The sequence below is a fragment of the Ochotona princeps genome, chromosome 13, assembly GCF_030435755.1.
Source record: "Ochotona princeps isolate mOchPri1 chromosome 13, mOchPri1.hap1, whole genome shotgun sequence".
NCBI lineage: Eukaryota > Metazoa > Chordata > Mammalia > Lagomorpha > Ochotonidae > Ochotona > Ochotona princeps.
In genome coordinates, this window is record NC_080844.1 from 57,013,860 (window position 1) to 57,037,822 (window position 23,963).

Consider the following 23,963-nt stretch of genomic DNA (forward strand, 5'->3'; position numbering starts at 1 on the left):
CTGGGGACAGTTAGATGCACCCAGGTCTGCTCAGAGCAGTGCATCAGAGAGCTGCATTTTAGCAAGTCCTCCACCAGATTCTGGTGTAGCTGAAGGCTGAGAATCACTTCCTTAGACAATTATTCCCTTGGACGTACTAAGAAAGCTGGCTTCTTCATAGCTAAGTCCAAGTATTCATACAAGTCTGTTGGACCACAGTGAGACACAGAAACCCACCCCTAGTGCTTCCCATGGCCTGCTGGGCCATACTAGCATTAATCAAGTCCGTCTGAGCACAAATACAACGTTTCAGAGAAAAGAGGTCATGCATAACAAATATTCCCTCTTCCTACTGTTCACAAAATTTGCTCTTGAATACACAGCTCCTGCCAGTTTGGGATAAACATACCTCTCTGTATGAGTCATCCTTAGCCCCAACACACAATGGAATAGGAAGCTGGCCTAGTTTCAACCATGGTGTGCCCAGTTCAGGCTCAACCACAATGGGAAGAGATTCTGCACAACTCACTCATCATGAATCTTCTGAAAAGTCCTCTGGCTCTTTAATGCTAGCTCAGGAAAACACTCAGCATTTTGACTTTGGCATATGAGAAGCAAATAATAATAGGATCCTCCTCCTTGCCCTACTCGGGGCTGTGAATATCTATGATGACACACAGGGGCCACCTTCTCAAAATGAATCAGATGTCAAGACTGTCCTTATTATAGGGTGAGTCTCCCAGAGTAAATTTTTTTTTGCAGGAATTTGGAAAAATCAAGTTCTTGTTTAAAGCAGGTTTTGATGATACAGTACAGGTGGTTGTTCTTTCCTGGCCACTTGACAAGGTACTAGCAAAGGAAAGAAGCAGAGCCACCTTCAAGCGTCTGGGAGCAGCCAAGAACATGCATGCTCTCCAGCTAGATGCTCACTGCCACATATTGTTCACTTCAAGCCTGTCACCAAAAGCTTTGGATGCATTCTGGCTAGTGTTGCCCTTCTAACTTAGGTCTATTTGTAGTAGACTTTTTTTTCTTTATAGATTAACACTTGCTAGATGGTGGCAGAGGGTAGGGGGAATTTGCTCTTTTTTTAAAATGAGAAATTCTTTCCCTTCACTCCTTGCTAGAGTGAAGATACACTGGAAAGAGCGCCATCCTTCTAGGAAAGGATAGCACTTCCATTTATGGGATACTAAGAGCCACTCATGCTCACAGCTTTCCCTCTCACGTGAAATGTGATGACAGAGGTGGAGCTACCCTCTTCCTAAAGATGCAAAATTCACAACTGAGCTACGCAAATACGTTGTCAATCAGGTCAATTGATTCTTAAATTTGTAAAGGGATACTGTTGCTGACTCTGTAACTTCCTTTATAACTTAGGAAATGTCCTTGCCCTTTATGCCCCTTAAAAAGCTAGGGATGGGGGGAGGATGGAGACACAGGAGCTTAGTCTAGCAGTTAAAACATTTGTTGGGCCTGGCGGCGTGGCCTAGCAGCTAAAGTCCTCGCCTTGAATGCCCTGTGCGCCGGTTCTAATCCCGGCAGCTCCACTTCCCATCCAGCTCTCTGCTTGTGGCCTGGGAAAGCAGTTGAGGATGGCCCAATGTATTGGGACACTGCACCCGCGTGGGAGGCCCGGAAGAGGTTCCTGGTTCCCAGCTTCGGACTGGCGCAGCACCGGCCCATTGCGGCTCACTTGGGGAGTGAATCATCGGACGGAAGATCTTCCTCTCTCTATCTCCTCCTCTCTGTATATCTGACTTTGTAATAAAAATACATAAATCTTTTAAAAACATTTGTTAAGATATCTATGTTGCACACCAGATTGGCTAAGTCTAATTCCTGACTCCAGCTCCTAACTTCCACTTTTGGCTAATGTAGACCCTGGGAGACAATGGCAGTGGTGCCAATAACTGGGTTCCTATAATCTATGCACAAGACTTGGATTCAGTTCTTGGTGCTAAGCCAAGTCCTGGCCATTATGGGCATCTGGGAAGAAATCCAGTAGATGGTAGATCTCTGTGTCTCTGTTGGTCTGTCTCTTTTATAAATAAGTAGCAGGGTTTTTTTAAATGAAGTTTATGGAGTTTTTAAACTTAACAAAAAGATGAAGAATCTATGATGTTGTGCTGGGGTTTTCAATTGATCGGGATGATACTCTGCAAGCTCTACCTTTAGACCAGAGATGGTCTCCCCAAGAAACTGTTGAATTTATCTGGACAATAAGATGCTGGACTCTATGCTTGGTATATGTTTTCAAAGAAAGAATCTTGACTTAATTTGATCTGTAATACTACAACAACATAGAGGAATCCACCATGGGAGGAGCGCACGGGGAGGGGTTGGGGGAATCCCAGAGCCTATGAACTGTGTCACATAATGCAATGTAATTAATAAAAAAAAAAAAAGATAAAGAATCTAGACAAGTCCAGGAGCACAGTAGGAGCAGGGCATTTAATACCAATGTGGGAAGCATTCAGTATTCACCCTGAATCTCACAGTGTTTATTGCCCAGGAAAGTAGGGGCCTGAAAGATGACTCTACAACGTCTTCCTACACGGCAGGGAGAAACTTTCTGTTCTCAGACTTCCTGGAGGATGCAGCACAAGTGGGATCCCGTCACACAGGCAGTGTGTGTGCCTGGAAGGGACACATCTGTGTGGGGGAGGGGGTGCTTCAGGAGGAGTGGGGCTGAAGAGGGGAGCAGATAGCAGTCGCACCAATCCCGCACCACTAAACATGTTCCCCAAGTCCGCAGGTGAAGTCGAAAAATCCATGAGCATTCTCTGAAGTTGCACAGATGATGACAGTCTTATTTGTCTGGGATTTATTTAGGTGCACAGAGTAATTCTAGAAGAATTCACACAGGGATGGGTGGGGAGGAGATTCAAGGAAGTGGAGCTTGAGTCTGCTCTTTGATAAATATAGGGAAGATAAGTGTATTTCTCACAAGGGCAGGAAAGATGGAACAGAAACATTCTCCCTTCCTCCTCTTCTTACTCACCAAATATGTAAAGTGGGGGTGGGGGGCAGGGATTTAAATACAAGAAACACAGGTTTGGGCACCAGACAAATAGAAACTAAAAACTTACTCAGCTCTTCCACATTCTAGCTAAGTGATCCTTGGTATGTTTCTTAACTCCCATGAGCCTCCTTTTCGTCACCTCTGGGAGGCAAGAATGCCATTGACCTTGTAGGGCCAAAGGATTAGAGACAGGGTATGCTAAGCCCTCAACACAGAGCCTGCCATGTAGCGCATGTTCAACCACTAACAGGTTTAATGATAGCATTAAAAATTAATACAGGACTGGCTTAGATGGGCTTTATTAAATGGGTGTGGGAGGAGATATTTTAAGGACTTTGGGAGAGCTCTGCATGACAAGCAGGAAGCCTTGAACTTTACCTTGTCATTTATTTAGTTTTTTGAGTTGGGCAATGCTACGATGAATCAGTGTCCTAAGAGGGTTACTTTGCTGCCAGCCCATAGGTCACATTTGAGGCCCAGGACAACACTGTTCTCAGAAGCTGCCAAACAAGATTGTAGTGGCTTTCAGATGTGGCAGGAAGGGGCTACTTCTGAATCCAAAAGACACTGGACATGGCAGTTTATGCCCGGAAGGGTGTGGTGTTAACTTCCTTTATGATGACCAATGTCTGAAGAACCTCCCATTATTTCAGAAGAAAGCACGTTCTTTTCTGTTAGTAGCTTCTTTATAGCACAGAGCATGTTCATACAGACTGGCTAAATCTCAGACTCCTGCCTAACAGGTGGGACCTGGATCACTCACTTGTAATCATGTCCCAGTCCTTTGTTCCTAATACTGGCTCAAGATACATGAAACTGGACTCACTTTTTCTCTCCTACCCAATCTCTGCTCTCCTTTCTGCTCCTCCTCTCTTTCCCAATACCTTCCCAAGACTTATCCATGTTCATAGCACCTGTGTGAAATAGGTTGTATTGCATCTCCCTCACCTTACAAAGTTTTATGTTGAAGACCTGCCAGAAACTGTGACCTCACTGGGAGATGGGAATCTTTAAAAAGGTAATCAAGCAAAACGAGGTCATTAGGGTGAGACCTAATCTACTTCCTGGACATCATTATATGATGGGGCGGTGGGGGAACTGTAGAAGCAGCTGTGTGCAAGTGGAAGTCAAGAGAACACAAGGTCAGAGATAGAGTGATGCTTCTAGAAGCCCTCGGTAGGAGCTAACTCTATCAATACCCTGATCTCAGACTACTGACTTCTAGAGCTGAGAGGCAAGAAGTTTCTGTTGCTTACGCCACAAGTTTGCAGTATTTCCTTACAAAGTTGTAGCAAACCAATGCACTGAGCTACTTGGACTCAAAACCTTTAAATCATTTGATCGCATCCAACCTGCACTGAGACCATCAATCATAATGTTACTGGTTCTCTCAGGTCTGTCATTCTCTTTTCTTTCCAGTTTATCATACATGCAAATATCCTCAATCTTTACAGGTCCAATGTAAGAGACATCTGCCCCAGGCAGCATTTCCTTGTCAACACACCTGCAAGCTAAGGCTCCTGCCTTTGACCTGCCAGAGCACTGTATCTACTCCTTGGCTTCTTTTTGATTTAGTTTTTTTCTTAATGTACATTTTGAGAGCTGGAGAGAGTTTCTTCATCTTTGGGTTCACTCCTCAAATATTTGCAACAACAGGTGTTAAGCTGGCAGAAATTTAGAGCAGGGAATTCAGTTCAGGGCTGCCATGTGAGTGGCAAAAACTGATGCCTCCCGGGGTCTACATGGTCAGGAACTCAGGGTCTAGAACTCGAGTCAAGATTTGAGCCCAGACAGTCTGATGCAGCACATGTCTTAGCCACTAGGTTAACCACTTGTCCCCTATATTTGCTGCTTTTCAACATACTGTTAGTTATTTGTGAGCCTATCTGACTTCTGCAGTAGATGGTAATGACACCAACAGCAGCTACTGTGTCTTCCCAAGTCTGTGCAACCCATTGAGTACCAAGGATCTTCTAAAATACAGAAAGAACATGCCAGGTATGGTGACTACATAGGCAATCTCCCAGTTAGAAAGGAAAATCTAGAAGGGACATAAAGAGGGGACTGAGTTAGGACCTTTCTAGGGATAAGTCTGCCTTAATGATCACAATTTTCTCATTTTCAGCAACTGAAATGAGCTGGGAACAAGACACATGAAGAAGGAGGAGGATCCACATACATGCTTGTCACGGGAGGCTGTCAGAAGGAGCAGTAGGGCTTTGCTGGCTTCCAGTGAAACTTCTCCATACCTCTCACCTTTTGTGCTTGAAGAATCCACATCAGTAAACCCTAAAGAGGATGTTAGCCAAGGACTTTTAGAGGTCCCACTGACCTCTAAATCAGAGGTTCTTAACTCCCAGCCCCAGCCATGGATATATGGCAAAATCTTGAGACATTTCTCACTGTCTTGAGTGGTCAGTACCCCTGCGATCTGGCATGGGAGAGGTCAGAAATGCTGGTCAACACCCTTCAGTGTGTGTGGGGGACTTACAAATATCAAAGTATCAATTGTGCAGAGGTTAACAGACTTCCTCTAGAGAAATGAGTTGCTATGTGCCTGTGTGTGTGTGTGTGTGTGCACTCACTTGTGTCCCTACACGTCTGACACCAATGATAATGACAAGTCCCCACATACCTGATGCCACTGGACAGGGAACCTCCTCCCACCGAGGGATGGAATGAATTCTGCTGGGTTGATTGTATTCCCAAGGCAAGCTGGTCTAGCCAGTGTGGTAGAAAACTTGTGGGAAACAAAATGATCAACTATGACATGCCCAAAGTAAAACTTAATTTGCCTATTAGTCTGTCTCCCTGCTAAAACTTTCTTCCACAGTTTCCAATTCATAAGCGTTTCCCATATAAATTAGAGGAGTATTTATATGACTTAATCTCTAGTGTTTACCTTTTGTTGCTTTCTCAAATAAAAAAAAACAGAGGCCAGTGATATGATGCAGTGGGTTAAGTCCCTGCTTGTGTAGCTGGTACACCATGTTGGCTGCTCTGCTTCTAATCTAGCTCCCTGCTAATGTGCCTGGGAAAGTAGCAGCAGATGGCCCAGTCATTCACATGGGAGATCGCCCAAGCCCAGAGGCTATTGAGTTAAGCCCAAACCAGCTCTGGTCAGTGAGGTCTTTCGAAGAGCAAATCAGCAGATGGAAGGTTTCTCTTTTTCTCTGGCTGTGTTTCTCTTTTTCTCCCTACTTTTCAAACAAACAAATGACTTTTTAAACCTGTAAAAGAATGTCTATTAAGAAACAATAAGTCCCTGTTGTATTCCTAAACTGTGCCCTGGAACACACCTCAGCTCCACAGCAACAACTTTTAAGGAATTCAAGTGGAGGAGCCTGTATTCAAGCAGCCAGATATTGGTGGCTAAACCCACAAAACCCCTCTTTGTTACAGGATATAGCAAGGGTAAGGTGCCCTTGAAGGCATCCGAGAAACAGCCATCAAGATTCCGGGATCAATAAGTGTCTAGGACTGGAAGTAAGTGCATGCCTGGCCAGGAGAGGAAAAGATAACATAGGTCAGAGGATGTCGGCAGATGTCATCCCACACCAGGGTGGGTGAGACAGGCTGGCCAGCTTTCTTTTCAGTCCCTGTCCTACCTGCAAGCAGAGATCTTAACTACTGATTTTTCCAACACTACCACATACAGGAATGCTAAGTGGTGAGTGCCATGGGGGAGTTAGCAAGGAAACCTCAAAAGTTCCAGGAAATAGACATTAGATCCTAAGCTTGTTTTGGTGCCAAAACCTTTTTTTATTCACACATAGGAGAGGTCTTCAAAAAGTTCATAAAAATAAATGTACATTAATCTCTAGTTCATAGAAATATGTCAATATTACTGACCAAAAAAATGCTTTAGTGTCCACTGTGGAAAAAAAAAAAACAAACTAGGCATGGATGTTAGAGCTGTTTTTGCACCAACATAACTTAGCTTTGGATTCTGTTTCTCCATGAACATTCTGAAGGCCCCCATAGGTGACTCCTCCCTCAAAAGTCCTCTCCTGGTTCCAGGGATGGACACCCTCTTTGTTCCAGGAGAAACGAAGGAGCCAGTCCCTTCTGAAAGCAAGAAGAGGCAGAAACAACCAAGGAAGCTTCAGAATCAGAAAGACACAGGTTCCTATCTTAGCTGGACAACAGGCCAAGCACACTATGACCACCGAAGAAGTTGCAACTGAGCAGACATAAAACCGAGAAGTGTCCCTCTGAGAGGTTTCTAGGCTAGGGAGAGAAGGAAGCAGCTGATGTCCACATGCAGTGACAACTGATGATGAGTGCTTGGTCCACTTATCTGCTATGTGACCTTGCATAACTATTCTTTCTGAGCCCTAAGTTTTCTTATCCTTGGGAACCATAATCATACTTTTTGCATTTTAAAGGCCACGAAGATGTTCCCTTTTTTCCAAGGAAGTTGTAACATAGCTGCCAAAACATATAAGACAAAACAACCTTCCTCTGCCATTGGCAATCAGAAAGCTGGGAGGCAGCAGGGCAGACTGACTCAGACCTCAAAATAACAAGGGAATAGCCTTTAATCAGCAAATAAGGTTTAAGATAATGCTAGAATGTGACCTCTCTGTAGCTGTTCAGAGTGTTCCAGTTACAAGGTGACCACTGATGCATAGCAAAGGTGAATTCAGGCAACGAAGCTTTGGAAGTGCCAGCAACTTTAGGGAAGGGGTTGCTACTTGGGGCTCATTGATGGATATAGAATACACACCACATATAACAAGTCTGGGGCTTCCATGAGTCCCATGGGGAAGCAACCAAGAAGTGGCTTTTGTAATCTCTTTCCCGTGGCTTGCCAATTGGAGAAACAAACCACATTAGTGACAGAGATGGAGGCCATCTTATTCTAATTGGGGAGGGATGCAAAGGAGGAGTCACAACCGAATCTACACCAGGCTCTGAGCATCTCTGTTCTCACCCCCCAAAGAGAGGAAACATTAGCAGAAGCAACGTTACACCAAATCATTTATCATTTCAGTCAATTACCACAAGCTCAACACAAGACCAAAGCCACAGTGCGTGATCAGGAAAGGCGCACAAGAAGAGAATGAATGTGGCAGAACCATGCTTCTCTTCGTCGCGATGTGCAGCCTCCATGCTGTTAGGCTGCCATGACCCTATTCCTCCATCCAGCCATCAGTATCTCAAAAGGCAAACTAAATGTCCAGGGACAGGGCTCATCTTGGGTTCAGCATTTTCATCTCAGATTTATTTCTCTGTGATCATTTTAAGAGAAAGTAGATACAGACAAGTCATTGAACTAGTTTAGATACCCCAAAGGAGAAATATTTGAGTGTAGGGGAGAAAAAAGCATGCCCTGTGTGAGAAAACATGACCAAACCCCCAAGATCACCAGAGAGGCAAAATTAAAGGATGGTGATTTGCATTATAAAATCATATGGCGAAGGTCCCTACGACATACCAAGAGAGAAAATTAAGTCTCAGAGAAATGAGCATAGAATGATCCCACTTTGATACTTTTATCCATTATGTCATATGTGTGACAGCTGATACATCTAATTGCAGTTGAGAAAGGTGTGGGAAGATACGCATCAACCATGAACGACGTTAACCTCTAGAAAACAGAAGGGGACTGAGGTCAACAGAACAGGAGCCGGGGCTTCCGCCCTGGCCCTGGCCTCACCATCCTTCTTTCACTGTCTTGACACAGGATGCATTTAGATATCACTTGAATAATTAAAAACTAGCACTATTGTATTCTGCATTTCCCAGATAAATGAACAATCTGAAGTACAGTTTAAAAGATGTACCTGAATTTCCCAGCCACATCTAGAGCATAAATAATGTACACCTGTGTGGAGGTTGCTCCCCTGCCAAAGCTTCCTTGAAGGTGTTTGGAGGCATAGTGAGGATGAGATTGCAATGACAGGGTATAAATGCAGCACACCTGGAACCTTTACAACCACCAGGCTTGTCCAGCACCAGCTAGACATGGGCATGTCCCAAGGTAGCTCCGACCTGGTAGGAAGACCCTTCCATTGAAAATCCTAATCAAATTTCCAGGACAGGAAAGTAAGGGAATAGAGGTTGGGGCGGGCAGGGAAGGCAGGTTTTACAATTGAAAATTCAAAATGCATTAACAGTCAAAGCAGACGTCCCCACCCCGCCCTATCCTACTCCCGCCTCCTGAGCTCAGCTGTGCAAAATCTCCAGAAATAGGACGAGCCCGGGACGCTGCCTTCGCTAAATTAAAGGTTTATAATCAAGAAGTCTGGGTGCAGCGGAGACCAGCCTGACTTAGAAATCCCTAGATCTCGCGCGGAGAACATGTCTGCCTGATTCGCGATTGATCACCGCCCACAAGGTGGCTGAGCTCTGCCCTGGCTGTGCCATCCCGGCTTTTGCAGCCCCTAGCCGGATCGATATTTATAATTACCTTGCTCTTTCACCATGGCAACCCGGTCCTTCACTGTGGGTGACTGTCAGACGTCCGCAGGAACACGCCCTGGAGTAGAAAGCGCAACGCACTAGGGGCTGTGCTGCAGCAGGGGCTACGAGTCCGAGTGCCCCGCTTTCGCCTGTCCAGTCCTGCGGCTGATTCTAAAATCCCGCCCCCGCCCGGGCGGGCGCTCCCACCCGCACCGCCCAATAATCAGCCCTGAGCTCCTGCCTGGCAAGTGCCTGCCGCGCCCTATGCTGCTTGGGGACTCTTGCAGTCCTGGCTGAAGCCACTGGCTACAGCTGCTCTCCAACAAATGCAAAATTCCAACGTGCTCATCTCCGGCCTCCAACACCACCTTGCATTCCTCCTGCCCAGGCCAGGGTGACTGGGCAAGGAAAGGCTCAAAGGCTGGGATCTCTGGACCCTTCCCAGGAGCTGATAAATGATTACCAATGAGGGGGTCCAGGCCCAGCCAGAGCTGGTTTCAGGAGTCAATTGTTAGCTTAGGAGTTTCCTGTGATAGTCGCTTTCAATCTTTCACAGCTTCTTTTAGGCAACCCAAATAGATAAAATTGGCTTTGGTAAAATGGGCAAACAATGCTAGTGGTAATGCCAAATTTATTTTCTTGTAAACAAGGAGCAATGACATTTGCTATGCCCTACTGTCACCTCCCTATACTATACCTAAAGGGAGATAGGGAAGAGAAAGAGACCAGGACAATAAAACAGAATCTGGGAAGATGATCTTTCAGGATTCAATTCAGAAAAAAACAAAACAAAACAAAACAAAACAAAACAAAACAAAACAAAAACCTGACTTCTTCAGTTAAGTAGGAATCTGACTTCTTCCTTCTCCCTGCCCATCAGAGTTTTCTAGACAAGTCCCTCAGACATGGGTGAGGAGGAACCTTGTCACAGTCAGGGCAGACCCCTCAACCTTGGGACCACTGTAGACCTGATTGTGCAGCAGCATCTTCTAAAGAGACCTTTGACTTCTGATGTCTCCGGGGAGCAGCAGACTTCCTGGTTCATGGGCCACACCCACCCCATGCCAGCACCTGTCACCCACATCCAGACGGTGTACCCATCCACCAGGTAGGAGATATGGTGAGTAAGACACAAAATAAGGCAGACTTTGCACGGCTCATGGAAAGCAGCAGATGGCCACGCTCGTTCAGACCCAGAAAACACTGCCAGCATTAGATGGTATTTACTGCAAATGTTGTAACGTGTTGGGTCTAAAGGAGCCAGGGGAATGAAGGGAATGGAGCCGGTCAGCCTGCCTCCTCTTTGACTCTTTGACTCATAGGGTGCTAGAGTTGGGGAGGACTGGGGAGAAGGGAGAAAGTGCCCAATTTTTCCTATTCCTCTGGGCAGGTCCTTCTTGCTGGTTTTCTAATGTGTAACAGTAGCAGAGCTCAAGCAGCTGTGACATTCCTGCATCTGTGACTCACGGCTCTACTATTAATAGCGTGGGTGTCTCAGTCTGTAAGTAAGAGCTAAGCCCCCTCCAACCCCTGGGCCATCTTTCCTATGAAATGCTTCACCCACAGTACTCACCACCCCCACGGGAGCCCTGTTGGGTCATATTTTCCCTAAGTCAGTGGCCAGCTGGAGTCTGAACACTGAAAGCCTTTACAAGGTTTCTCCAACCTCCATTCATAACTATGAGGCAAGCAGGGGTGCACGGGACTGAATTCCTGAAGGAGGGTGTCACTCAAGCACACTGAGGAGGCAAGCCCTTGACAGCCCCCAATGTTCAAGGCTAGAACTGCCCTCATCTACTTCTCCCACATCTAGGCACTCCCAGAACCTGTGAGGAGATGCGAAGAAGCAAAGTTAACCCTAGGGGACAGAGGGCAGTGCGTGCTAAGAGCCTAGCAGGTGAATTTCTTTTTCTATACTTTTGCTGCATAAATACATCAGCATCTCCAGTTTACATATTATTCAGCTGCAAGTTAAGGGAACAGTGCTCGCTAGCTCGCTAGCTCACTCTTCATGCCCTCTCTCGCCCCTTTGCAATATGACAGTAAGCGCCACTGGTCTCTAGTCTGAACCCAATCACATAGGAGTCTTCCTGGTTCCATAAATGCTGTTTGTTCAGGAGGACAGACTTTAATTCCGAAATCTATGTTTGCTAGCCAAAGGGTCTCACTACAGCTCTGATGCTACCTGAATGTCTGGGATTGTGCAGAACCACCACTTAGCACTCAGGAAACTCTGGAGACTGAGCCAGCAGAGGAGCAGCTGGTGCCTGTTCATTTTCGGAGTCAAATTTTCTAAAGGAAAGTACTACAGAGTGCTTTGGAGAGGTTTCCTCTCCTCCTCCTCCTCCCGTGTTTTCCATGGAAAGAAATTTCCTGCTCCACAGTCAAAGCGAATGAGTCACCAGCATTTCGTTGCTAAATAACAGTCCTATGGCCAAAGTCCCTCCCAATAATCAGACACTGGGACTTGAGGATGAAGGCCTCCGCTCTGCACTTTTAAGATAACCAGAGGGTATTACAAAAGTTATTTTTGGAATGTGGGAGAGTAAAATCAAGTTGTTTTTGTCTCCTTGCCTTGGGAGAGTTAAGAGCTTGGAAAACAAAAGCAAAGAGTAGTTATTTTTCTACTTTACAGTCAAAGCTATAAGAAATGCAACAAGATAAACCAAGGTGTGGGGGAAGGGGGGTGAAATTTTCTGCTCATGACAAAGAAGAGCATTTTATTCTCATTTCTAAAAATGATTTCCAAAGAATTTACCCCAGCCTCATTCCAGCTGGATGAGAAAGGCCTCCCCGATTCAGACATCAATCCTAATTTTATTGGTTGTTTTCTTTTCTCCCATAAACTGACTCACTGCTGCGTTTTCATTCACTCACAAGTGGCCGAAGCACAGAAATCATTTTGTTGGGGAGCAAAGCTGGTTAGTAGACAGCCACACTTGGCAAAAAACTCAAGTGCATGTCATTTCAGCAGAAATGCCAACCGAAAAGGAAATATTACGACTGGAAGAGAAGCAACCTGGGAGAGTCCAACTTCCTCATTGCTGAGCTAGTTACAGCTCACCCACGGCAAGTGCACCTGGGAGTTTTAGAACCCCCTCCCGATCCTAGGTGTCCAGGTTTTCAACCCTCAATACTTCCAGAATTATGGGCAAAGAAACACGCAAAATCTTTCCTGGCAGAATTCAGCTGAAAGAAACCTTGAGAAAAAGTTCCTTATTTACTTTCTGCTTAATGTTTACATCTATTGAGTTCGCTTCAGACATTTATACAAGACGTTCTGTGTGCCACGTACTGGCTAGAGACACCACTGCTCTGGTGGTGCTTGTACCTAGTGGGGGTGGGGGGCGCAGTATGCCAACACCTAGATCTTTCCATGAAATTAGGAAGGTACTCAGAGACACAGGGTGCAGGATAGTGCTGAATCCTGGAGTCAGGAGACCTTGATGAATGAGGAAGGGAAAAAGTGCTGGCCAAAGGAAGCCAAGAGGAAAAAGACATTCCAAAAGGAAGTAGTGAGGTGGCAAAGTGGCCAGGAGTTTACCGGGCAGCAGGGAGAGGTTCAAGGTTTGGCTGGGGTAGGGGAGGTAGGACGATCACAAAGCTGACATCTTTCTCTCTTTAAATACTTTCATCATTTTATATTATTTATTTACCTACTTATTTTTATTTATTTGAGAAGGAGAGAGAAGAGGAACAAAAGAGAAAATTCTCTCATCCATTGGCTATATTCCCCCAAAGCCCACAATGTTTGCTCCAGGCTGAAGCCAGAAGTTGGGAATTCAATCCAGATCTCCCACATGGATGGCAGGAATCCAATGACTAGAGTTATCACAGCATCTGCTTTAGTAGGAAGCTGGAATCAGGACTATCGACTGAATACTAAATCCAGGTACTCCAATATGAAGTATCCTAACCAGCATTCTTAAGCACTAAGGCTAAGTGCTCATCCCACAGAAAGATTCCAGCACCACTTTCAGGAGGTGGGAATTCAGAACTGATACAGTTATAGTCTCCAGTCTGAGCTACCTACTTCTTTTCAAATTAAATCCAAAAGACTTTGGCTACATTTCGAAGTGCACCATGATCTGCTTCCAATCACATTACCACCTCTCTCTAAGTTGAGTCATGCTGGCATCTGCATGTCCAGTGTTTAGCAGATTGCTGGACATGTAATCATGTAATAGATGTTCAGAAAATGTCTGTATTTGTCATTTTATTCAAATATTCCCCTGATAATAGAATAAAAACACACTGTACACACAGTAATTTAAACAACACAAATCCTTTGGTTAGTTTATTCTTTTATAGTGATGGCTTCATGCTCACAATTAAGAAGTGAGCTCTTGGGCCCGGCGGCGTGGTCTAGCGGCTAAAATCCTCGCCTTGAAAGCCCCGGGATCCCATATGGGCGCCGGTTCTAATCCCGGCAGCTCCACTTCCCATCCAGCTCCCTGCTTGTGGCCTGGGAAAGCAGTTGAGGACGGCCCAATGCTTTGGGACACTGCACCCGCGTGGGAGACCCGGAAGAGGTTCCTGGTTCCCGGCTTCGGATCGGCGCGCACCGGCCCGTTGCGGCTCACTTGGGGAGTGAATCATCGGACGGAAGATCTTCCTCTCTGTCTCTCCTCCTCTGTGTATATCTGGCTGTAATAAAATGAATAAATCTTTAAAAAAAAAAAAAAAAAAAAAAAAAAGAAGTGAGCTCTTGAAGGCAAGGAGGGACTCATGCTTTCCAGACCTCCGAGAGCATGGTTCACAGACCTCCTGGGGTGGAAAGACCTGGGGCAGGGGCAGGCATTTGGGGCAGTAGTTAAGACACCACCTAGGATGCCCACATTTCATATCAGAGTGCCTAGGTTGGAGACTTGCCTCTGTTCCTGATTGCAGCTTCCTGCTAATGCTCACCCTTGAAGGCAGTATAATGGTGACTCAAGTAGTTGGATTCCTGACTCATGTGAGAGACCTGGATAAAGTCCCCAGACCTGACTTCAGCCTGGCCCAACCCTAGTTATTGCAGGCATTTAGGAACTAAGCCACTACCTTGGTGTGTGTGTGTGTGTGTGTGTGTGTGTGTTTGTACATGTGGCTTTCAAATAAAATGAAGAAAAAATTTAAAACATATTAAGGTTAAGCCACTGCCTGTGACACTGGTTTCCCATAATGGAGCCCTGGTCAAAGCCTCTGGTCCAGTTCCTTGCTAATGAACCTAGAAGGGCAGTGAGGGATGGCCACACATGGGACATCTGGATGGAGTTCCTGACTCCTACCTTGGGACTGGCCCCTGACACTCTACTGCAGGCATGGGTGGCATCTGGAGAGCCTACCAGTGAGTAAAAGGCCTTTCTCTCAGTCTCTGTCTGTCTCCTCTCCCTAATGCTCTTTCAAGTCAATTAGTCAATAAATCCTTAAAACATACAAAGGACACTTTGAATACAGACAGCTGCACCCCTCTACCCCGAGATCTAATGACAGACTCCCAGGGAGTAAGGTTTGAGCTGCAGGCAGCTCTTTCAGGACTGCTGGCCTAGCAGCCAGGCTTGTAAGATGAAAGGATGGACTTACAACTTACAAATAACTCTACCTTGCCATGACACCTAAAAAATGACCCTGATACTATCAGTTGGCCAAACCAGCAATCATTCGTTTAATGAATACCTGGTAGAAAGGGCAGTTTCCTACAGTCAAAAACAAATTCCTTAGTACCAGAACCCCCTTGATGTGGCTGACTTTCACATCCTCTGTGGGCCATTCCTAGATAACAGCCAGCAAAGTTTATGCCCTGAGTTTTTGCAGCAGAATGACTTCAGATTTGTATTCAAAACATCTCTGTGGTCCTTCTCAGGAGCTAGTTCTGAGACCAGGCCTAAGCAGTACATTGCAGTTCAGGAAAATGACAAAAACTAATGTATATTTGACATCACAATAAACAGGCCACCAAGGTCATGAGTGACAATAAATAAAAAATCATTTTTCCACAAGTACAACGGAAACTACTACTGGCATTCCAAGGATCTTTTGAGAGTAAGGATAATTTCATGGATTTTTATCCTAGTGTCAAGCACATGAGAAGTTCACAAGTACATAAAAGAACTGAATTAATTGGGAAAGGCTCATTTAAAAAAGTTTGCCACCAGCTTTCTTTTTTTGTTTGTATTTTCAGCATAGAAATCCATTTTGGGGGGAAATAAATTCAGTCATTTTCTAGCAGGCAAAATTGTGACGCCTTCTCTGGCAATACTTTCTTCTGTCTGGTGCTCTGAACTTGGCGATACTGCCAGGAAGGATTTGCATGTATATTTTTACAGAGCAGTGTGGGCTGTCTGCGACAAGAGGTCACATGGTATTGTTTTTGCATTCACACAGTGACAGGCACCAAGTAAGAATGCAGCATTTGATGGCTACTTAGGGCTAAGCATCACTAGCTTACCTTAGAGGTGATCATAATTCCAAATATGCATTTTTAGAGTAGACCTTTTTGAGAATGTAGTTCAAAGCAATTAAAAGCCAGTTCAGTCTCTAGATAAAGATGAAGCTTTCAAGTATTTGCCAAGATGCAAACCAGTAATTACCTTGCAGACAAAGCCAGCTGAAAAAGAACTTAAACAGGGTGGTCATTTTACAAAGTTTCCAAATTATCAACCCTCATTATTATGATGTCAGCCACCTGTCTAGTCTCTGCACAATGATCATCTCACATAGTCTTCGTAACACCTGTAGGAAATACAGATTATTGCACCTTACAGGGTAAATCCAGGTAAGGAAAGAGCCAGTCCAAAGCTGGGCACTCCTTTTAGGTTTCCAAACCTTCCTGCTACGGAAGCTATTAAAGAACCTCTCCTTCCCTTCTTGATTCCCTTCCCCCAACCCCTGACCACACACCTGTTTTTGAGGCAGGACACACTGAATGTGCATAGACTGGCATTTCCAAAAGAATTGGCACATGAAAACGGGTTTACATTTTGCCTTGTCCATGTAAAATGACCTTTTCTCATATAATCTTATCCTTCATTAACTCTTGAACATCAGCTGATAGGAACTGTCAGGTGAATCACATCATGACCTCATCCTGTTGGACTCCTCCTTGGCTGGACAGGAGAACATGATGCTCCTAGAACCCCTACACTGTATCTTTCAAGGTGTAATTTTATCACCCACCTTGTCCTAGCATTCTCAAAGAATGTCACTTCCATGGTTTATATAGAGACAGTTAAAATAGTTGGCGGCTGCAGGGGTGGGGGTTTACAAAATTTTGGGAAGGTTTTCAAAGCTCAAGTTCCCCACCCCCCACCCTCAGTTGACATTACAATCCTCCTAATGACGCACTCCCAGAGAATAACCTTCCTCCTAGTCTCCTGGGATATTTCTGTCATCATCTGAGGGACAAGCCAGATAAAACATGCCATGAACACAATCTTTGTTGCATTGGCTGCCACAGGGTCACATCTCAGCAGGTCTCCCCAACTCTTATTCAAAGAAAGGAGGGACTGTACCACCAACAATTAAGTTTGTGGAAATCTATACCTTGCATGAATAGTCACTAGAATGAAAACCAAAGTCCTAAAGCAGGCTTGTCCAAGGTTACAGAATTATTTAAAAATGGGTGAAAAACCTTCACTTCTCTCTCCTACCTACTAATAATTCTATTATACCACAGCAGCCAACCAGGCAGGATGATCCCACACTTAGCCTGAAAGTCCAGCTTCTTCCACATGTTGAGTGGCCCTGGGCACACAGCCTTTTCTGGGCTCCAGTGAACTCATCTGTGAATGGGCATGACCCACCCCACTGGTGAGGTACTGAAGATGACAGGGCAGGTTTCCCAGACCTTCAGCTTATGTCACTGCCTAGGGTTCTGTGCTGAAAAGAACTCCCCACTTTGGTTAATGTGCTGCTCTTGTCATATTGAAATGTGTAGTAATCCAGCCTTTGGACTTGCGCTCTGTGAGTGAAGCCTAAAGGGACAAAGGAGCATGCATGTGTGCAGACCAGAGAAGCATGTTGTCAGCTATTCCATATACCCCAACTCTCAAAGGGCAGTAGTCACACCCCAGCAGCACAAACTTCCAGAGGATCTACGATGTACAGCAATTCAGAGGCACTCAAAAGGAGACAAGGTAGGGCCCGGCATGGCAGCCTAGTGACTAAAGGCTTCACCTTGCATGTGCCGGGATTCTATATAGGCACCCGTTCGTGTCCTGGTTGCTCCACTTCCCATCCTGTTCCCTGCTAGTGGTCTGGGAAAGCAGTTGAAGACAGCCCAAAGTCTTGAGATCCTGCACCCATGTGGGAGACCCAGAAAAAGCTACTAGCTCCTGGCTTCTGGCTTCAGATCAGCTCAGTTCTGGCTGTTGTGGCCACTTGGGGAGGGAACTAGTGGTTGGAAGACCTTTCTCTCTGCTTCTCATTCTCTCTGTAGATCTAACTTCCAATAAAAATAAATAAATCTCTAAAAAAAATAAGGAAGACAAGGCAAATGCATTACATCACCAATGCATTAAATCAACCAGCATACTCAGAGGTCATTTTCCATTCAAACCAGAATGCTTGCTCTGAATGCATAAAGAATGTCTCCGTTCCCTAAGCCACCATTGTTACTTTTCTGTGTCTAGCAAACACTGACATTGGATCATAACATGCGGAGAAATATAAAGATAAGACAAGCATTTTCCCCCAGTCTTTTATGATTCATCACTAAACTGAAGACACAGCAATGGCATCTCAACACAAATCCAGATGTGAAATTAAACAAAACAAAAAAAAAACCACTTGAGTTCATTCTGTGTGGCACTTCCACTCTGAGAAAGAATGCAACACATGTGTCTATGATCTATGAGATGCAAATTATATGATTACAGTGATTTTATACATATGATATAAATGCTCTTATATTCACACTTAAAGCTGGTATTGCATGATAGAGAGATGAAAAGTAAAATTCAAATTAATAATTCAGAATGTTCTACTTTTACATTAGGACCCTATTAATGAGCAATAAAAACACTAATAAGTTCCTAAGTTAAAGAAAGCTTCCTATTTTAGTACTTTAGTTGGCACATTTTCCCATGTGTTTTTTTTTTTATCAAGGAATGCCCTCCCTTACAATTTATGATTGGCACTGTATCCTATAAGTTATGTGCCTAGTTCTGAATGAGAATAAGAGATATTCCTGGAGCTGATGCTGTGGTATAATAAGTAAAATAGCCCCCTGTGGTGCCAGCATTCTGTGTGGGTACTAGTTCCAGTCCCAGCTGCTCCATTTCTGATCCAGCCTCCTGCAAATGTACCTGGGAAAGCAGCAGAAGATGGTCCCAGTGCTTGGGTTCCTGCATCCATCTGGGAGACCCAGATGAAGCTCATGGCTCCAGCTGTTGCAGCCATTTGTGGAGTGAACCAATGGGTAGAAGACCTCTCTTTCCCTCTCTCTCTGTAGCTCTGCCTTTCAAACAAATAGATCTTTCAAATAGATGCACTTTGTGAAATAAAAGGGTAAATGCAGACAAGAAACATAACAAAGAGTAAAGACAAGTGTTACTGTTTGGGTTGTCATCGTTCATCAACTGAGATCAGCCTGAAAACTGTAAAATTTAGTTCTTGAGATCATTTCAGGTTATTAGAAGACTTTTGATCATACCAAAGCTGGGGATCAAATCTTTGGCACCTTCAACAATTTATTACCTTCCAGATACCTTCTTAAATGGCCTTTGTTGCCAAAGTGAGAGAAAGCAGTGTGATTCCAGTCACCAGAGGAAGAGCAGACCTGGTGTTAGGAACCTTCTCAGGAAGACAGAGGTATTATCTGTAGCATGCTCATTCACCCAACAACCATTTACTGAGTGCTTAATAAGCATTGGAAATTAGTCGAGGTGTTGCAATATTGCAATGAACGAGACAGAAAACATCCTTGCCATATAAGAGTTTACATTTTATTTGATGTGTGTGTGTGTGTGTGTAAGAGGCACACACAGAGAAGCAATAAAACAGGCATGTAATCTCACACACATTAACATACACAGATACATGGAATGTCAAAAATATGCATTATCCATTCATTATTTATCGGTTCTATTGTTTTTTAAAGGAAAATCAAGAGTGGAAGACAGAGCGTGTTTGAAGAAGAACCTGTGATTTTAAGTAATTCATGGAGAAAGATCTCTTTGAAATGGCCATTTGAGTATATGCCTACCAGGGGCCTGTAAATAAGTCATACAAATATTTTAGAAAAGATCACTGGAGTCAGAAAGGACTCCCAAATGGAAATATCACAAAGTAGGGGTTTACCAGATGTGTACAATGCAGTGGGAAGACAGAGAGAACAAGAGGAGAGAAGTCAAAGAGGTGGAAGCAGTTAGGGCCCCAGAAATCACTGCAAGGAGCTTGGCTTCTCCCCTGAGCCACACAGAAAACCATGGGAGGCTCCAAGCAGAGACTGTCACAAAGCCTGCCTATCTTCTTCAGGGGACCCTTCCAGCTACTTCTGAGACCAGGAGTGCAGAAGTGTAGGCAAAGATGCAAAAAGATGCAGCAGATGAAGAAGGCTGGGTCCAAGTGCAGAACAGCACAGAAAAAGAGCTCAAGAACACAACAGAATGAGGGGAAGGGAAACAGTCACAAAGTTATGAAAAACAGAATTAACAAAGAAATGACCCACTGGGAACAGAACAGACATTAGAAACTGTCTGAGATGATTTCAATGATTGCAGAAAAAGGAGTCAAAAATCATGAGTGCAAAACAATAGATGGGTAAGATAAAGAACGGCTTGAAATTTATGTCCTGGGAGTATAACATTGAAGCAGGAACTGCATTCCAAGATTCAGTCCACATGAAGACCTGTGAGGTGGAGATAGACCTATATTTGTAGATTAAGAGTCTAGGGGAAAGATTTCAGCAAGATGTGATACATAATGCAAGCGCAAAGTCCTAGAATAAGCCTTTGAACTTCAAACGATATCATTCTCCCTATATGTAGGAAGGGGAAGAAAAAGCTGACCACCTCCCAAAAGAATAACTCAGGCCAACCTCAAACTTCTTACAGAAATAGCAGTGCTTGGAAGACCCTGGAGCAATTCCAGGAGGATGCACCTTGCATCCCAAATGCTGTCCACACTGAGACTTCATGAGCAAAGCACCACAAACCAAACCTTCTCGGGCAGCACTACACCATGAACCCTTCTTGGGAAAGCCAATTGACAACACCACCCAGCCCATGCAGAGATGAGTCAAAATAAACCCAAGAATCAAATGTTGTAGTAAAGGTTCTAGCAATGAATAGTGAGCTCGATTAAATGCAACTCTGGTACCACAATTACTGGACGATGGTTAGAGAAAAGAATTGGGATGTTTTGAGCAACAAATCAACATAAACACAATATTATACTGAACAAAAACCAGAGCAGGAAGGAGAGAAGCACACCACTGCCCTTGCGTTCATAGCAGGAAGGTAAGGACTTGAGCCAGCCTGAGCAGATTCTTCATCCAGGCATACCATGAAAGGCACTACAAGTCACATCACCCAATCACTTCATTGACTTCAAAATTTCACAAAATCTCAACTTTTTTTATGCCCTAGTTCCCATTTCTGGAATTTGATAAGGCAACACTATCACAAGGCAGTTAGATCTTTGGGGTTTTCTAATAAAAAGAAGAAAATATACATTTGGCTTCGTATTAAGTCTATTTAGATTTTTCATGTGAGAACCAAAAAGATTGCTTCCAATTTATTCATATCTAATAGGAGCTTATTTTCTCTTTCCATTATGTGTCCTGAATATTCATGAAAATGCCATGGAATTGGGCCCGGCGGCGTGGCCTAGCGGCTAAAGTCCTCGCCTTGAAAGCCCCGGGATCCCATATGGGCGCCGGTTCTAATCCCGGCAGCTCCACTTCCCATCCAGCTCCCTGCTTGTGGCCTGGGAAAGCAGTTGAGGACGGCCCAATGCATTGGGACACTGCACCCGCGTGGGAGACCCGGAAGAGGTTCCTGGTTCCCGGCTTCAGATCGGCGCGCATCGGCCCGTTGCGGCTCACTTGGGGAGTGAATCATCGGACGGAAGATCTTCCTCTCTGTCTCTCCTCTGTATATATCTGGCTGTAATAAAATGAATAAATCTTTAAAAAAAAAAAAAAAAAAAAAAAAAAGAAAATGCCATGGAATTCCCTTGGATAAGCCGATTGCTCATGTATAAATTATATATTTTGGGCCCCCTTTGATTTCCGCCATTGCATACTTCCTTTGAGTAGCCCCTAGGCCATGGATGAATGGGTTTTTAGCAGACCCCTACATCAGGTAGTCAAGGATTTGTAATCTGCATTTTGTTTGGAGAGATGGATAGGGCCAATTACGTTCCCACTGCTGAGAATCTAAAGTAAGAGAGACATAGAAAAGGCCCACTGCATTAAAAGATAAGACCAAAACACAGGCATCTCAGAGCCATGGTCCACCATGCTAAGGGGTTGAGTGTTGGAGTAGGCCAGATGGAACTGCTGGTCCCATAGCAGCCTGGAATACTGTACATCCTGAGATTTCTCTTTTCAATCTTTCCAGGGTTCCCATAAGACCATTCTGAGTTCTTATACCCCTTGCCTTACCTCATTTGATGGGGCTGTTGAGTGGAATGATAGGTTTTTCTTTCTCATAACCAGAAGATCCTTCACTAGAACTCAGGGGAAATTTGCATCAAAATAATAATTCCTTGTAATTGGTAGTGTGCAATGGAATCTGTCAGAGTCCTGCAACAAACACAGTTACTAGAAGCTTCCAAACACCCTAGGTTAATGTACCTGACGGCCCCAGCGATGAAGGGGAAGTGGCAGAGGAGACTACAGTGTCCCAGGCCCTCTGCTGGAGCATCCCACACGTATATATTCTGCAAAGTCTCCCTGAGTTCCCAGTGCACAGAGAAATGATTACTTACACTGGTGACTGGGAAATGTACCTGATTTTACTCTTGCTCTCCAAAAAGTGTTGTCTGGGACCACCTTCTAACTATGTCACTTTCCTTCAAATCCTCCTGCAGAAGAGTTCAATAAATGAGAATCTAAGCTCTCTACACTTTCATGCTAAAAATGAAACTTTTGTCCTGATTCAATGATCCCTTCCCACTAGGCGTCCAGTTTTGATGACAGAGACAAGTTCTGAACCAACAACATCCAGTAGAAACCAAATGTGTTCATCAAGAGAATCAATGATCAATTGGATCATTTTATTGTACAAAACAGTGTAATTTCTATGTATACAGGTCATACCACATACAAAGGAAGAAGTGTTAAAGTACTTCTTCCCACATGGGCACCAGTTCAAGTTCCAGCTGTTCTACTTCTGATCCAGATCTGGGCTAGTCACCTGAGAAGAAAGTAGAGGATGACATAAGTGTTTGGGCTTCTGTGCACATGTGGGAGACCCAGAAGAAACTCCTAGCTCCTGGCTTCAGCCTGGCCCAGTCTCAGCCATTGCAGCTTTTTGGGGAGTAAATCAGCACATGGAAGATCTCTGTCACTCTGCCTTTCAAAAAATAAAATAAATATTTTTTTTAAAGTTTAAAATGCAAACAAACATGCTTGGATTAGCTTTTAGATGCCACTGAAAAATAACTGCTTCATAAACAAATATGCCCCTAAAAGCTTTTCTGCTGGTGGTGAGATTTTTAGGAAGGAAGGATTTGTGACCTGTAGCATTTATCAAGCTTTGTAAAAATAAGCCAAATGATACTATACTTTATATTATACATATATTGATGGGCTCTTCCTTTTTTAAAATTTTGGTTCATATATTTATTCTAAATGAAAGAGTATAAACGTTTTTTCTTTTTCTTTGCAAATTTATTTCACTTATCTGAAAGGAAGAGTAAGAGAGAGGAGGAGAAAGAGAGAAATTTATCTGCTGCTTTAGTGCCCAATTAGCTGCAAAAGCAAGAGCTGGACCAGGCAAAAGCCAGGAGCATGGAACTCCATCCTGGGCTTCCATTATTGGTGGTTGGCACAAAAGTACTTATGCCATCTTTTGCTGCTTCCCTGGGTGCATTAGCAGGGAGCTGGATCAGAAGTTGAGCTGTCAGGGCCTGGCACGGTGGCCTAGCAGCCAACGTCCTCGCCTTGAAAGCTCTGGGATCCCATATGGGCACCGGTTCTAATCCTGGCTGCCCCACTTCCCATTCAGCTCCCTGCTTGTGGCATGAGAAAGCAGTTGATGATGGCCCAAAGCCTTGGGACCCTGCACCCGTGTGGGAGACCCAGAAGAACCGCTGGCTCGAGGCTTCAGATTAGCTCAGCTCCGGCCATTGTGGTCACTTGGGGTATGAATCATCAGACAGAAGATCTCTTTCTTGCCTCCTCTCTCTACATATCTGACTTTGCAATAAAAATAAATAAATCCTATACAAAATGAAGTAGAGCAGTCAGGACTTCAGCAAGTGCTCATATGGGATGTTGGTATAGTAGATACCAGCTGAACCTTTATGCCACAAACCCTGGCCCTCAGGCTCTCTTCATTTAAACAACTGCACATTGCTGAAATTCAACATGAGACTACAGTTGTACTCTGTGCCAGCTACC

General features: G+C 44.4%; 1 protein-coding gene across 4 annotated transcripts in view; it reads right to left on the reverse strand.

Moving 5' to 3' along the window:
• The window catches only part of ABLIM1 (actin binding LIM protein 1), a 289,406-nt gene that overhangs the window by 156,008 nt on the left and 109,435 nt on the right, over positions 1 to 23,963 (reverse strand). The window contains exon 1 of one of the 4 annotated variants that reach the window (XM_058671140.1): positions 9,420 to 9,613. The exons of the other annotated variants lie outside the window; for them this stretch is intronic. Within the exon in view, the coding sequence (XP_058527123.1) occupies positions 9,420 to 9,435 (16 nt within the window). The 5' untranslated portion in view covers positions 9,436 to 9,613. Of the gene's footprint in view, positions 1 to 9,419; positions 9,614 to 23,963 lie in introns of those variants that run through there. 4 annotated transcript variants of the gene reach the window in all.